Raw genomic sequence first — 15,085 nt, 5'->3', positions numbered from 1 at the left:
TTGATTTCCAAAGTATCTAGTTTAGTAGAATAACACAAAAAATTAGGTAGGTTTATTATTGAGAAAATTCTTAGGTCGTTTTAAAGTACAAAAAAATGATACTTTCTCTTCTTACATTTATGGTAATTTTTACCATAAATTTAATGAATGGACCACACCATTAATGTGATAAAATAAAATACCATTATTTGTAGTATCTAAGAATTATTGATCTACCACCGCACACTTTTGATGTGATGGTCACTTTATAAGTATAAGTGTTTATGGGGTGTGGGGGATAAGGGCCAGAATTCAAATCTCCAGGAGGGAGCTTTACACATATATATATTTAGATTATGTTAGAGTCGAATTTTTATCATGTATTAAAAAAAAAAGAAAAAAAAAGAAGAAAAAGAATTATTGGTATGATATAATTAAAATTCATAATTACTTTTGTTTCTTTGGTTTGTACATTCTACACGGCCGTGAATCATCCTACGTGTGAGCGTCCAATACTTCAACCCCCAGGACCACGAAAAAGTGATCCAAGTCTACAATCCAGCGGTCCAGGTAATCAAAAGCCAACAAAGAAAGAAAATTCCAACGCAGTAATTCCAGCTTGTTTTCGCACCCTTTATAGAATTCAGAGACCCAGACCCACCCCCACCCAACGCCACTTCAGACTTTCTATTTCTATTCCCATTTCCAATCCAACTGTACACAGGCATTTTTGGTTTCAAAACTTTCAACTCTCATTTCACCACCTCCCAAATTACCTCGTGCCTTACACCACCCATTCACAAAACCTTGTTACGTGGAAGCGTAGATTCCACGCCCCCCCAATTTTTTTTTTTTTTTTACTCTTTCAACTTATACATGTCCGCCGACAGGCACGACACAACTTAAAAGCTTCAAAAACCCAATCGTAATGCTCTCAAGATTCCAGTTCATTCCAAGTAAGTAAAACAGATAATTTAAAATTAAACTAAAAAAAGAAAAAGAAAAAGAAAAAACAGATAAGCCAACGAGGCGTATATATATGCCAGTTCATAGCAATCTTTCCAATCTACTACTCCGAAATCCGAATACCCCTCTCTCTCTCTCTCTCTCTCTCTGTGTCATTTTCACAAACACTTAACTCGCCCTAGATCTCTCCTCGATAATTATGACTTTTTTGTAGAACCTTCCTCACACTCTTTCTCTCTCTCTTTCTTTATTTCTTTATTTCTTTGAAATGCATCATTTCTGAGTTGATCCTCTTTGAAGCTCAGAAGCGAGATTCAAAAAATGGACGGTGGTGATGGAACGGTGAGGTTAGGTGCTCTGAACATGAAGCCGGATCGGGTCGGATTGGATTCGGGTCCGGATGTGTCCGTTTCGTCACCCGTTACCCGACAGAAAGCCGCGGCGGCTAAACAGTTCATTGAGAATCACTACAAGAACTATCTCCAAGGACTTCAGGATCGCAAAGAAAGGTCCGGATTTTTATTTTATTTTTAAATGATTTTTTTTTTTTTTTTTGGTGAGTAACTAGCTTTGGCATATTTTTGTTGTTGGAGGTTGTACTTTTAGTACAAAAAGATTTGGGTCATGATTGGTAATGTGTTTGTCTTTGTTTGTTAGTCTTTTATTAAAGCTTTGTTTGGGATTTCAGAAACTGGGAATTATTCAGTTTAACCTTTTTACTTTCCTTATTAGGGTGTTCCCTTTTTTTTTTTAATAATTTTTTTAATTATTTATTATTATTATTATTATTTTTTATAATTTGGTAATTTAGTTTCATGTTACTATGTTTCAGGCGTCGGGCGCTTCAAATGAAGGCGGAAGAAGCTCAGGTATCAAGTGAGGAACAAGAGGAGATGCTGAGAAGTTTGGAGCGGAAAGAAACAGAATACATGAGGCTGCAGAGACGTAAAGTCGGAATTGATGACTTTGAGCAATTAACTGTAATTGGTAAAGGTGCATTTGGTGAGGTAAAAAGCGAAAACTTCATAATATGGCAGTATACATTTTCTCGGATTTTCCTTTTCTGATAAGATATAGTATGCTTTTTAGAATTATATAAAATGTACCTAGTTTTTGGTCATAATTTTAATTGACTCTTGACCTTATTTGGCATGTTTTTGATTGCGTAAGTTCCTTTGGAATACATAGATAGGAAAATAAGATGCATGTAGTTTTCAGGGAGCATTGTTCTTATCCATCATGTGTCCAATAAAATGCAGGTTAGACTTTGTCGAGCTAAAGGAACGGGAGAGATTTATGCAATGAAGAAATTGAAGAAATCAGAGATGCTTAGCCGTGGACAGGTGACTAGTCTCAAATCTTTTGCTAATATAGCATGACTAAATTGTAATGTACAATTGTACATTGATGCTTTTATTGCAGCAACCTTCATTATCTCCTAACCCACTAAAGCTTCTACTGGAACGTCTTAAGTATTGGTTTCCGTTGGTGTATTTTGTAGTTTGATGATTGATAAGTACTTAGAGCTGCATTTAAAAAAATATTTCTTGTTCTGTTCTTAACATTAAATGTTATATCATTTTGTTGATCTATATATATATATATTCTGCATGCGTATTAATCAGAAGTTACCTTGAGTACCCCCGTTTTGGGGACAAGGGCAAGGGCAAGTGAACATTGTTGCAATAAAATTCAAAAGAAAATATGAATGAAAGTAAAAATGAAATGTTAGCTGAGGTTTCAAAAATTAAATTCATATTAAACCTCAGATATACATGGAAAAAAAATAAAAATAAAATTGAAGTTTACTATCTGATGCTTTAGTGCAATAAATGTTTAGAATTGATTAATTGTGTACTCTTTGCACAGCAGGTTATGCATTAATTGTTCACTTCTTTCCACAATTTAGGTTGAGCATGTTAGATCAGAGAGGAACTTGCTTGCAGAGGTTGATAGTCGGTGCATTGTAAAACTCTTTTATTCTTTTCAAGATTCTGATTTCTTGTACCTTATCATGGAGTATTTACCGGGTGGGGACATTATGACATTACTGATGAGAGAGGATATTCTTTCTGAAGATGTTGCAAGATTTTACATAGCAGAGAGCATTCTAGCCATTCACTCAATTCATCTGCATAAATATATTCATAGGTATGATATTTATCAATTTGTGCTCATCCTATAGTTGCTAGTACTCATACACCAATGTTTCTAGATTTGTGCATATGATTGGATATGTGAAAATTGTAGGTCAAACTTCTCTGACACTCCTAGCCTTTCTAGTCTCATAAAGCTGGATAGGAATCAGTCTACTGGCTTGTAAAGGGCATAAACAAGATATATTACATATTAAACAGACCCTGGCTATTTCACTTCAGAGCCTGAATATTGGTCTTGGATAATCTCAGCAGGCTGCAATTTTGTCATAAGCATTGCTAGGCTGAGCCTAATTCTGGCTTGAGCCCAGCTGAGCAATTTGCTAGACTATTGCATAAAATTAGACATTGTAATTTGTATTAATTATCTATCAAAAAAAAAAAAAAAACTCAGAAAATTTTATAGACGATATTTTAACCGTTATGAAATATTTAATGACATTTATTGTTATAAATATGGTTCAAGTTCATTTAGAATCTCATAATACATCACCCAACATCTTCCTCTTTATGACTTAACCTTTGAGTGTGCCATACTTGCTGTTGTCTTTTGTCCTTCATAAATTGGAACCTTTGATTTTTCCATATTCTTAACTGACTGATCAGGTCAAGATATTCATAAAATTCATCAATTAATATACTTCCAATGCCCATTAGGATGGTATTTAATGTGATCTTTCCATTATGTTATTGTCAAATCACTCAACAATAAGAAACAACATCTACCACCGCACACCCTTGGTGCGATGGTCACTCCACAAGTATAAATGCTTGTGGGGTGTGGGGTCAAGGGATGGGGTTCAAGTCTTCAGGAGGGAGTTTTACACACATATACACTTAGATTAGGTTAAAGTAGAATTTCTATCTTGTATCAAAAAAAGAAAAAGAAAAAAAAAGAAACAACATCTTTTTTTTATATATTGTATATATTTTTTTAATATCTGTCATCAGGTGTCTTGCTTTTCCCATGGCCAAACAGGCCAAAACTTGAGTTGGACAGAACTTTTGTGGATTTGAGTCAGAGATCAAGATGAAGTTTTGGCCATTCTTTTGTAGACAGACATACATATATCCAGTATCTAGTTATTTTCAAGTACTAGAAGCTTATGCTTACTTTGGCAGTACCTTGCTTGTAGGGACATAAAACCAGATAACCTAATACTGGATAAAAGTGGACATTTGAAGCTTTCAGATTTTGGCTTGTGCAAGCCGCTGGATGATAAATATTCAACAATATTATTAGAAAATGAGGATTTATTCACTCAGGAATCCACATCTGAAAGTGAAGGATATCCTGGCTGTGATAGAGTCCCTTGGTTGATGCCAAAGGAACAATTACAACAATGGAAACGTAATCGTCGTGCATTGGTATTTATCTGAACTCTCTTTTATAAATGAATGTGTGTGTAATTTTTTGTTGAATTCCAGTCTTATATCTCATGTGCAATGTCAAACATAGCAGTGACATTAAAAAAAAGATTGTTGGCGGTTTCCAATTTTCTGTATGTCCTCTTTCTTGAGAAACATTTCAACATGTTTCATGTTATCAATTACATCTATGTTCTTCAGGCTTATTCAACTGTTGGTACTCTTGATTATATGGCACCTGAAGTTTTGCTTAAGAAGGGGTATGGAATGGAGTGCGATTGGTGGTCATTGGGGGCAATCATGTATGAGATGCTTATTGGCTATCCTCCCTTCTGTTCTGATGATCCAAGGATCACATGCCGGAAGGTAAATTTAAATTTGTGGTTCTTATCTTTTTCTTACGTATCCTTTGTATTTTCCAAATAGGTAACAATTTTGTCTTTTATCAGATAATCAATTGGAAAACGTGCTTGAAATTCCCTGAGGAACAAAAAATATCAGAGGAGGCTAGGGATCTGATATGTCATTTGTTATGTGATGTTGAAACAAGGTTGGGCACCCGAGGAGTGGAAGAAATAAAGGTAATGAATGACCTATCTCAGAAAAACTAATTTTCTTAAAAGTATCAGGTCGAGTTTCCGAAATAGTTTGTACCGTATGTAAATTTAAAAGCAAATGTTGATCCTTTTAATGGTCCTGTTGTCAAATATGCAGACAATACTGTCATTCGTAGCCTCTTAAAATAATTTGCACCACATAGTAGTAGACTATTCCAAACTTCTATCAGCATATTTATACTTTTATAAGTGGATTAGTGTTCTCATAAAAATTAATGTCTTCTCAGGCACATCCATGGTTCAGATGCACTCAGTGGGACATGCTATATGAAATGGAAGCTGCATATAGACCTACTATAAATGGAGACTTAGACACTCAGAATTTTGAAAAGTTTGCTGAAGTGAGTACACTAGAATAGATGCTCTGGTATTTTATTACAATAATATTTGTAAATATATGATATTCTTCTAGTCTGAAACTCAAGAAGAGCCTTAGTTCCAACATTTGGGTCCCGAACATGGAGTCTTTGCACAAAGTGCAATTGCTATTCAAAACCAAAATTTTGTTAAACTGACCACCATATTTTTCACTCCTAACCTGTGTCCTTTTTGGTCTTCCTCTTGTAGCCTTTCCATTTTGATTGGTGTGGTATTGGTTTTGCTGAAGTTGTCTTTTTAGGTCTTCTTCTCAAACCAATCTCATTTACAACTTTCTAAACATTACTAACACATTTATTTGTACATATAAGAAATCTGCTTGAGATGGCTTTTCAAATTTTCAGTTTCTTAAAAAATGTGATTGAAATTCTCTGAAAATTAGTTATTCTCTCTACCAATGGTTAAAATTCTGTAGAGGTGGAAGTTCCCTTCTTTTCTCACTTCAACTTTTCAGTCCCCACCCCCCCGTGCCCGGTGCGGGGAGATAAGATGTTAAACCATAGTATAGAGGGTTCAAATTGTTCAATTGAGAATTAAATATTATTTCCTTTTCATCTCTCTTAGGTTTCACACTTTCTCAGAAGAAGAAAGAAAACAGGTTTCTCATAACCTTTGCTTTTTCTGTTTTTTAATAGGTAGAAGGTCCACCATCCACAATACCAACTATGGGACCCTGGCGGAAGGTAATGACTTCGTACTTTCTCCAATTTGTTTCAAATGTATCTAAAAGAAAACTTGCTATACAAACTAGACTAATTAATTTCCATCTCTGCTAGCCTTTTCTATTATCCTTTCGATTATTTTAATGGTTTGTTTCTAGATGAACTGCTAAACGCTGAAGTTAAACATGTCATGCAATGCGCATATTATTGAGATTTTTCTCATGTAACAGCTAATTGTCATCCGAGTTTCCAGTTCAGTGAACTTTTTAACTACTTTCATATACCAACTGAAGTGCTAAAGAAATTTTCTATTTATTTTGTTTTTATATCTATACGGAAGCCTTGAGAAAATGGTGAACTTAAAAGAAATTTAAGAATAATAATTTAGATCTATATTCATTTTCTTTGGGAGGTGGATAGGGGGATATTGTGCTGAAATTTAGGTGGATAGGGGGATATTCATTTTCTTGCAGAATCAGCTTTTTGCACTATTGCTTAATGTCAAATTGACCACTATAATTTGAAATCATGGTTTTCTCATTTGATGTTACAGATGTTGGCGTCTAAAGATAACAATTTCATAGGATTTACTTTCAAGAAGTCAGATGCCCGTAAAGCACTTGAAAGTTCAGGTGTGCTATTATGGAAGACCCTACTTCTTTTTGTATTTCTTTTTTCTTTCCTTTAAAATTTCTTGTCACTTTGGTATATCTGAACTTTTGACCCCATGAATGAAGGATGTCAATTCAGCTTAATGTGAACATACTTAAGGAGGTATTTTGACTTTTCATACAAAAGGAACTGAATTTCAGAGTCTATTAAAATTGGTTTTGCGAGGACATTGAAATGGGTGGGGAACACATGCCCATTTTAAGGGTCTACTGGAAGAAAGGGGCACTTTATATAATGTAGATGAATGAGGTAGTGAGTGGATAGGACTTGAGTAGACACCCAAAAATAGTATGAAATATTATGATGATTAACTATAGAAGTTTCGTATATGAAGACATGAAATGTCAACTTGCATCAAAATCTTATCTTTCGCTAAGGGAATCCAACCTCCTTTAAGGCCTAAAACCTACAGAAATGCACTTGTAATTTTTGTTATTAACTGAATTTCTAGAAAAGCTATACTTTATGATTATGCATGAAAATCATAAGAAATATTTATATATATATATATGACTATTCAATGGAAATATTATTTAAGTGCACTGATTTTATAACCTTGATGGGAAATGTTATATTAGCCTATCAGGATAAGTACTATTGATTGTTGGTCATCACTCATCATAGTATTGCAAGTGATTTTTTATTTTTTATTTTTGCACCATTCATTTTATATTGAGAAAAGTACAGCTCTAGTTATAAACCTAGGGTTTTAAAAGGATCTTCTAGCCAAAATTGGTGATGCTGAATTATTAGTGATAGCCTTTTGCATATGTGGACTCTGATGAAGTAAAATCACACCTTCACATCATATATATCTGAAGTGCTGTTGCATCAGAGGATCTCATCATGAAGGTGATGATACATTAGTTGTTAACAACTGATTTAGGGAATATCTATCTCCTAATAGTAATTTTTCATCACAGTATACCAACTTAGTGTTCATATATCACATAATGGCTTCTTGAGCAATGTGCAGATTTAGTGAATTATATTTAATTTGTGGCATTGGGCATGCACTATATTTGTTTACAGCCCTTTTGGCTTTGCTGTATACTGGTTTTCTTTGTCTACTTCTGTCTTTTGATTGATAAAACAAGTTATAGATGTGGATCATTTTCTTTTGTTCATAAAATTGAAAGTTATATCAATTTATTCAGAAATTGAGCTAAGTCTTTGTTTGCCATAAATCCTGTTCTTATTGTAATCTTCCAGATAATTTGCATAAGCATTAAGTTTTTCTACCATTCCATGATACTTATAAATAGTGGAGCTAGACTTATTAACTTGGGTATGGTTTGCAGATACAGATTTAAGATCAAATGGATCTTTGAAGGCCCCATCACTAATTTCCTTGTTAGGTATGATTAAGTTTCAGTTTTGATAAGCTCTGTTTGGTATTAAGATAAAGTTGCTCTATTCTGTTTGTGGAGGTTGCAAGAAAATATGGATACCTTACTGGTAACAAATCCTGTAGTTTTCCATAACAAAGGACTAAATTATACTTTTGGTCCTTGAAATTTGGAGTAAGTTTGGTTTGGTCTCTCAAATTTTTGAAAAGTAAATATTTAATCCACATTCCAACTTTCGTTTACTTTCGGCTTACATTGGTAATGGCTGTTTGAGGTGGCAAGGTCTAATCTGATGCAACCAATTCTTTTCTTCTCTCTTCTTTCTCTTTTCCTCTCCCCTGTTCCCCTTTCTCTCTCATATCTCTCTACTCCCTTGGTTGAGCTCTGCTGATCCTCCCTTTGGGCAGTGCCACTTTGTGATGACAATTTGGTGCTGGTATGACCAGGGGGCTTTGCATTAGTGAGATCTTGGACGTTGGGGATTTTTGGTTTAGTTCATGGAGGAAATATCATGGATCTTGTTTATGGATATGATTATAAAGCATGGATATCATAGGTCTTGGGTATGGCTGTTATTTTGAAGCTTGAAAGGGTGATTTGGTGGTTGAGGTTTGATAGGTCTTGCCTAGAGAACTAGAGGAGTCACTCCCCGTGGTTTCATACCCTTTATAACTTTTGGGAATTTTTTCTGCTTGTTAAATTAAATTGGATTTTTTTAAAGCTCCATACCGTGAGTTTATTGATGGTTCTTTGTCTATGAAAACCATTTACTTTCCCCTTATTAGAAGATTTAAATGATGGTCTAAGTAGGAGGTATTGATGAATCACTTTGGCAATGCTGTTTTTTGTCTTTAAAGATTTCAACGGCAGTTTGGTATTTTAGTCTTGGGTTTCCTCAATGTGATTGTATGTGTGTGTTGAAGTTTGTGCCTTTTGTTATTCAATACCTACAATCTTTTCATGATTGGTTGCTTTTAGTTTTCTACTGGTTGATGTGGCTGGGTTTAACTTTGTCTCTCTACCAATTCTTTGAAAGTTATAATCTTTGGTTTGTGCTTTAATGTTTTGTTGGGCAGTGGGTAGTAGTGGGTTTTTCTAGAAAAAAAATAATTACCAGAGGTTGTCAGAGCAGTACAGATCCAGAGCCAGGTAGGTGCAAGATAACAGATGGAAAGAAATGTAGGTGCTCTAAAGATGTGGCATATGCGACCCATTTATGGCCAAAAAACACAATTCATATCTGAAGTTATGGTGGTATTGAAACATAGTAATGTACTGAATCAGTCACTCCATAACCTTGCCATTATAATGGAGTGCCATTATAATGTCAAGGGTACGAAAGGACTAATTTAGTGTGTTTACAATCTTTTGAGGACTAAAGGAAAATTTCAAATTTTGGATACTAGAATAGAACCCAACTCAAATTTTAGAAACTAAATTTATATTTTTGCCAAACAAAAAATATCTGATGTTGTGGCATGTAAATTTCACTAGTTTTTGAAGCTATAATGAGATGTAAAATGTTAATATTGGGTCTGTTTCTTGTCAATAGATTTAAAATGTTAAAATGCTTTGGTGGTATTTGACAAAATGGGAGTCCTTTGGTAGTTTCAACTGGGAGCTTCTTCACTCCAGCTGATAACTTTGCTTGCAATTCTTGCTTTAACAATGAGGACAGCAACCCCTAGGATTTGCGGTGTTGGCCGAAGGCGAGGGAGAAGTGAGAGAAAGGAGGTACATGTGGCTTGCTTATGTGTCAAAATGCATGCCTTGTGAGCTTAAAAACCATGCCATGTCAGATGGCCTTTAGCCACGTGCCAAAAATTGACAAAAGTTAGACTAAGGGACTAAATTGTCATCTTTTATAAATGTAAGGGACCAAAATTGAACTTTTTAAATTTTGAGTTACCTCAAATTTCAGGGACCAAAATATATATTTTACTCTCTTTTTCTCACCCACAAGTGGTAATTGCAAACAATCAGCATGGCATCAGATTCTTATCTTCTCTTCCGCTTTTTCTCATGATCAAGCAGAATAACGACTCACATCCTAGATATGACATCCCAAAATATCATTTTATTGTGGATTACTACTAACAGCCCAAATAGTGTATTTCACTCGAGCAATTCTAGAGACTGAAAATTTCACTTTTTGCAAAACTTTTTGAGGTGATAAGTTGTGATTGGTACAACATTACTTTCACTTAGGCTCACTAGTGATACCACTTTTAATGTACACCAATCATAACATACTGCCTTAATAGTTGTGAAATAAAATTGTAAAGTTTTCTGTGTCACTAGACTTATTCCTCCACCTCCTTTTTTGTTCTATTTGGGAGCATTACAAGTGTTTCATCTACTCTGCATACTCTTCAATATGGTGGTTTTGTTGATTCTGAGTTAGCTGAAAGCTTATTATTTGCCTTAATGATCGTTTCTTATTTTTCTTTCCTAGCTGTTGACACGGGTTGGATTGACTTGCAAGAAACTGTGATAGCACTTTTAATGAACGCCAATCATAGCATGTTACTTCAATAATTGTGAATTTTTTTGTCACTTGATTTAATTGGCTTTCCATCACCCCTTTTTCAGTTCTGTTTGGTAGTGGGGGTGGTGGTGTTGGAGCATTACAAGTCTCTTTTACCCTGCATAAGTGATTAACTTAACAATTTTCAATTCTGGTTTTGTTGATTCTGAGGTAGCAGAAAGCTAATTATTTGCCATAATTGTCACTTCTTGTTTTCCTTTCCCCGCTGTTGACACAGGTCGGATTGACTTGCAAGAGACTGTGATACCAGAGGGGGAGCAGAAGCAGGAAACTTGAGTTTAAACATCTTCCTGTTCTGCTTCAATTGGATTGGGTATTAATATTTTCTTCAAACACACACAAGAAGCTATTGTGAGAGAATGATTTGGTGAAACTTTCACTCTTTGAAAACATGAATAAGGTCATGATCTTGAAGCACAATTCTTTGTTTCTCCCCTCAGTATGTTGTACCGTATAAGTGCCACAGTAAAGCCAATAATAATTCAGTTCAAAACGTCCTGCTCACGAAGCAAAAGGCTAAATTATAGTTTTGATTCTATCTGTATATCCGATGTTAACATAGGATCACCCCATTCAATTCAATTTTGTCGGTTGGAAGTGGATATATCTTTGTAATTTATTCAATTTTTTCATATGAATGCTTTGGACATCAGTATCAAGAGCAATCTTATTATGAGCTTCCATTTTTCTATAAATGCTTTGGACGTTGGTACTATGAGCTCTCTTATGATGAGCTTGCATTGTTATTTGTTGATTTTGAAGCATACACAATTACCATCGTATCGTCATTAGTGACTCATGTCATAGGGACCCCAGTAAGTTCATCTGTGGGTTGATGGTTTCTATTAATCAGTTGCTGAGATTTCATTAAAAAGTAAAATCTAATAGAACAGCATTGAGCTATTTGTTTTTCCCCCACAACATATGGCTCTGGGGACTGATACCATGTTGGTCAAGTGGTGCGGTTGTGATTCCACAAGGTGCTAGTTGAAAGTTGAAACATTGCATAGATATTCCTCTGGATATTCACTGATCACGGCAGGGTACAATGGTTTATGGTTGTTTGAATTCTGAATTATACCTTTATAAATTTTCATGATCTAGTTGCAGTTCACTCATTAATAAGTGACCATCTTAACATTGAAGTACCTTTATTCTGTGTAGATATTTATGTTCAATGTTCACTCTTTATCTTCAAAGATGGTTTAAGCCCCACTTTGCCGATGTACCAAGTCTTCCTTATGCTCTTTCATTGTCATACATTTAAAAAGGTTAAAATGATATTTTGGCTAAAGGAAAAGAATCAATTCTCAACCATTCTTGAATATTTGTATTTAGTTTACCCTTTTTATCTTTCACTACTACCTTCTCGTGGGTGCACATAAATATATAATATTTTGGAAGTATAATACTTCATGTTCTCATATAACAATGAATTCTATGGTAAAGTTTGAGGCGAATTTTTCCATTTATATGATGGAAAAGAATATTACTCTTAAAGTATTATATACTTTTTTCTTGAGTAGAGAAAGTAGTCAAACTACAACCTCTGGTTTATGAAGTAGAATTCCTAGGCAGTTTTGTTAGTACTAATCCATTCCTCAAGCTTACTAGGATTAATTATTAAATATAAAAAAATAAAAACTTCTTATGCTCCGTAAACTTGTAGAGGAGGTATATCATGTTTCGAATACTTGAGTCTTCTCCTTCACATGAGAGTAGACCCCACAAGTGAAGAGGTATATCATGTTTCGGATATATGAGTTTTTCCCCTCACATGAGAGCAAACTCCACACTTGTGAGGTCCACTCTTTAGTGAGATGGAGGACTCATGTATATAAAACATAATGTATTTTTCTGACTAGCAGAGCATATAGTTCTAATAAGTGTGAAACTTTTAAGCAAGTGTGTTTCGAATACATGAGTTATTCCTCACACATGAGAGCAAACTCCACACTTGTGAGGTCTACTCTCAAGTGAGGGAGAGGACTCGTGTATATAAAACATAATGTATTTTTTTTGACTTGTAGAGCATATGATCCTAATAAATGTGAAACTATTAAGCAAGGGGGAAATAATGCTATATTGAGGTGGAAAATAAATCATAAATGACCTATAATTAAAAATCAATTCAATTCTAAATTAGAAACAAAATTGAATAGTGTTAAACAGTATTTATTTATACTATATTTTATTTATTAATATTTTACACACACATCCAAGGGGGTTTGAACTTACAATCTCACTTTTTATTTGGGAGAAAAGTGTCAAAAAGTTATAGGTCATCGAGAATTGCATTGGGGTTGAAAGAATAGTATTAGCATTGTGATTCTGTGATAGGTGTCCAAAACATAAACAATAAATCTAATAAAAAAAGAAAGAAAAAGAAATTATATCTTATCATTAAGTTATTATTAAAGTAACATGCTTGACTAATCTATATTATATATAAAATAAATAGTAGTAATAAACTCATATAAAAACAATATTATACCAATCATCATAATTAAAACTATAAGTCTAAAATGTAAAGGGTTTTTATACTTGTACAGTTGTACGTTCATTTGTACACGTACCTAACCTTGGTAGATATTCTTATACCAGTTATGGATATTGATATAAAAAAAGAAAGCCCTTCTCAAAAAAAAAAAAAAAATATATATATATATATATATATATAAAAAGAAAGTAGGAGGATATTTTGAGATGAGGTGGGGACAGTTTGAAAAGCAAATGGGCAATAGACACGTAATCCTTGTTACTCAAAAGTCTCACTAAAACTAACCCCTCTGTGTGTAACGTCCCAAACACACTTAAAGACGACAAAGAGATATTTTGGATGCTCCGTCCAACAAAATATCTTCTTGGCCTTTCTTTTCTTCTAATATCAGCTGTGACGTGGTAACCTCATGGGCCCCTATGACACGTAGTTAAAGCAAAGTGACAACTGTAACGTTCTTTTGTCCCCCCATCCCCTCCTTACTCACCGCCCTTCAAATTCTTATATCTCCAAGTCTCTCTCTCACTTTCTCTCTCTCTCTCTCTCTCTCTCTCTGAATTTTTTTTTTCTCTGAAAATATCTCAAAGGTTTTATTGTAATTATGAAGGATTTCAAAGCAAGAGCTTCTGGGTCGAGTCTACCACCTTCCTCTGCTTTAAAAGCCGGGGCTTCATCAAGCTTGGTACTTTTCTATTTATATATAAAAATCTTTATATGGGTGTTTTTTTTTTTTTTTTTTGTGGGGGGGGGGGGGTTTGATTTTGATTCATGTTTTGTAGAAAGTCAGGGCTTTGTATGCATGTTTATATGTTTTTTGATGAATTGGGTTATTGGGTAATATTTTATCTCAAATTTAGATTGGAAAATTTTTAATATTGGTTTGATTAAGGTAGTTACACTTTTATCTAAAAAAATGAAAAGACATAGATGTGTTTCTTTGTAACTATAGGTAGTTGCATATGACTTTGCTACTTATGAAACGAACCTTTTTATGTTAGAGCCAATGGTTGTTAGCAAGAGAATATAATATATTATATTTGTAAAATAAAGTGGACATATGAAATGATATGGGATACTGTATTGGGGTTTTGTTTATTGGTTTTGTTGGTCATTATTTCAAACTTCAAAGCACTATGTTTTCTTAATTAAAAAATTTAAAAAGAAAGAAGCACTTATAATTAGTCTCTGATCGTAGTGTTATGTACTCAATTATATGTCAGGGTAATCTTGTGACGGACAGGTCCTCAGACTGGACAGATGAGAAGCACAGTTTGTATCTCAAGTCTATGGAAGCATCATTTGTAAACGAGTTATATGATAATAGGCAAAAACATTTGAACACTCGTAACGCTTCTGGCCAGGTTCCAAATTATCTCTTTTTCTTTTATGTGAATTCTTCTATATTGTGTGCGTGAAAAGACCAAAACTTAGTGTAAATGTGCCCGGGGTTTCGAGTGTGAAAATTATAGCCTTTGGATGGGGGAGTAGAGTAGAGTTGACTAAAAATAAGTTAATTTTGTACTAAATCTAATCTACTCTCGGTCCAAATGGACCATTAGTCTATCTAGAATTTGCGATAAGACTGTTTATCAAAGTGGGAGTTTTGTGAACTAGGTACGAGCTTTTGTGTATATTGTTTATTTTACTAATTAGTGTGTGTTATGTTTTTTATTTTTCCAGTTTAAGGTTCTCCGAGGTGGGTGTTGGCAAAAGGTTAATTTTAAAAGAGCTGATTTTCAGCTGAAGAAAGCAGCAGATGGGTCACGTAGTCTTTTGGCAAATCCTTGGATTCAGCATTTTAGATCTTCATGTGCAACCCAAATTGTAGCATTTGCAGATGTCCAAAAAAATGGTGCATCCACTAGTCAAGCTTTAGGATTAGCTGGAATA

General features: G+C 34.2%; 2 protein-coding genes across 3 annotated transcripts; both read left to right on the top strand.

The window, feature by feature from the left end:
• Positions 1-1,037: 1,037 nt before the first annotated feature.
• LOC112011060 (uncharacterized) lies at positions 1,038-11,390 on the top strand. Of its 2 annotated transcripts, none has more exons than XM_065778150.1 (12): positions 1,038-1,454; positions 1,778-1,952; positions 2,205-2,288; positions 2,855-3,096; positions 4,238-4,469; positions 4,671-4,835; positions 4,919-5,050; positions 5,314-5,427; positions 6,100-6,147; positions 6,680-6,758; positions 8,100-8,156; positions 9,700-10,912. In XM_065778150.1, exons 1-12 carry the CDS (start codon positions 1,267-1,269, stop codon positions 9,711-9,713), a joined length of 1,530 nt encoding a protein of 509 aa, XP_065634222.1. In that variant the 5' UTR covers positions 1,038-1,266; the 3' UTR covers positions 9,714-10,912. The 2 variants fall into 2 exon arrangements, with proteins under 2 accessions (XP_065634222.1, XP_023899223.1); XM_024043455.2 differs by lacking the exon at positions 9,700-10,912 and adding an exon at positions 10,913-11,390 and having other exon boundaries at positions 1,039-1,454.
• A 2,168-nt stretch (positions 11,391-13,558) lies between these two features.
• Positions 13,559-15,081, top strand: LOC112011064 (cold-regulated protein 27; the record flags this gene model as incomplete). Its single annotated transcript, XM_065778124.1, is given in 3 exon segments — positions 13,559-13,877; positions 14,416-14,556; positions 14,876-15,081. Coding segments are annotated over 3 exon segments (428 nt in total), but the record flags the coding sequence as incomplete, so codon positions are not given.
• Positions 15,082-15,085: the final 4 nt, after the last annotated feature.

The sequence above is a fragment of the Quercus suber genome, unplaced genomic scaffold (assembly GCF_002906115.3).
Source record: "Quercus suber isolate HL8 unplaced genomic scaffold, Cork oak 2.0 scaffold_174, whole genome shotgun sequence".
Lineage (NCBI taxonomy): Eukaryota > Viridiplantae > Streptophyta > Magnoliopsida > Fagales > Fagaceae > Quercus > Quercus suber.
Note: the sequence above shows the minus strand (reverse complement) of the source record. Positions and strands in the feature narration are given on the sequence as shown.

Coding starts and splice junctions, on each gene's coding strand:
- LOC112011060 (XM_024043455.2), top strand. CDS start 1,267: ATGGACGGTGGTGATGGAACGGTGAGGTTAGGTGCTCTGAACATGAAG. Junction 3,097..4,237: donor CTGCATAAATATATTCATAG/GTATGATATTTA, acceptor CCTTGCTTGTAG/GGACATAAAACCAGATAACC. Junction 5,428..6,099: donor ATTTTGAAAAGTTTGCTGAA/GTGAGTACACTA, acceptor GTTTTTTAATAG/GTAGAAGGTCCACCATCCAC.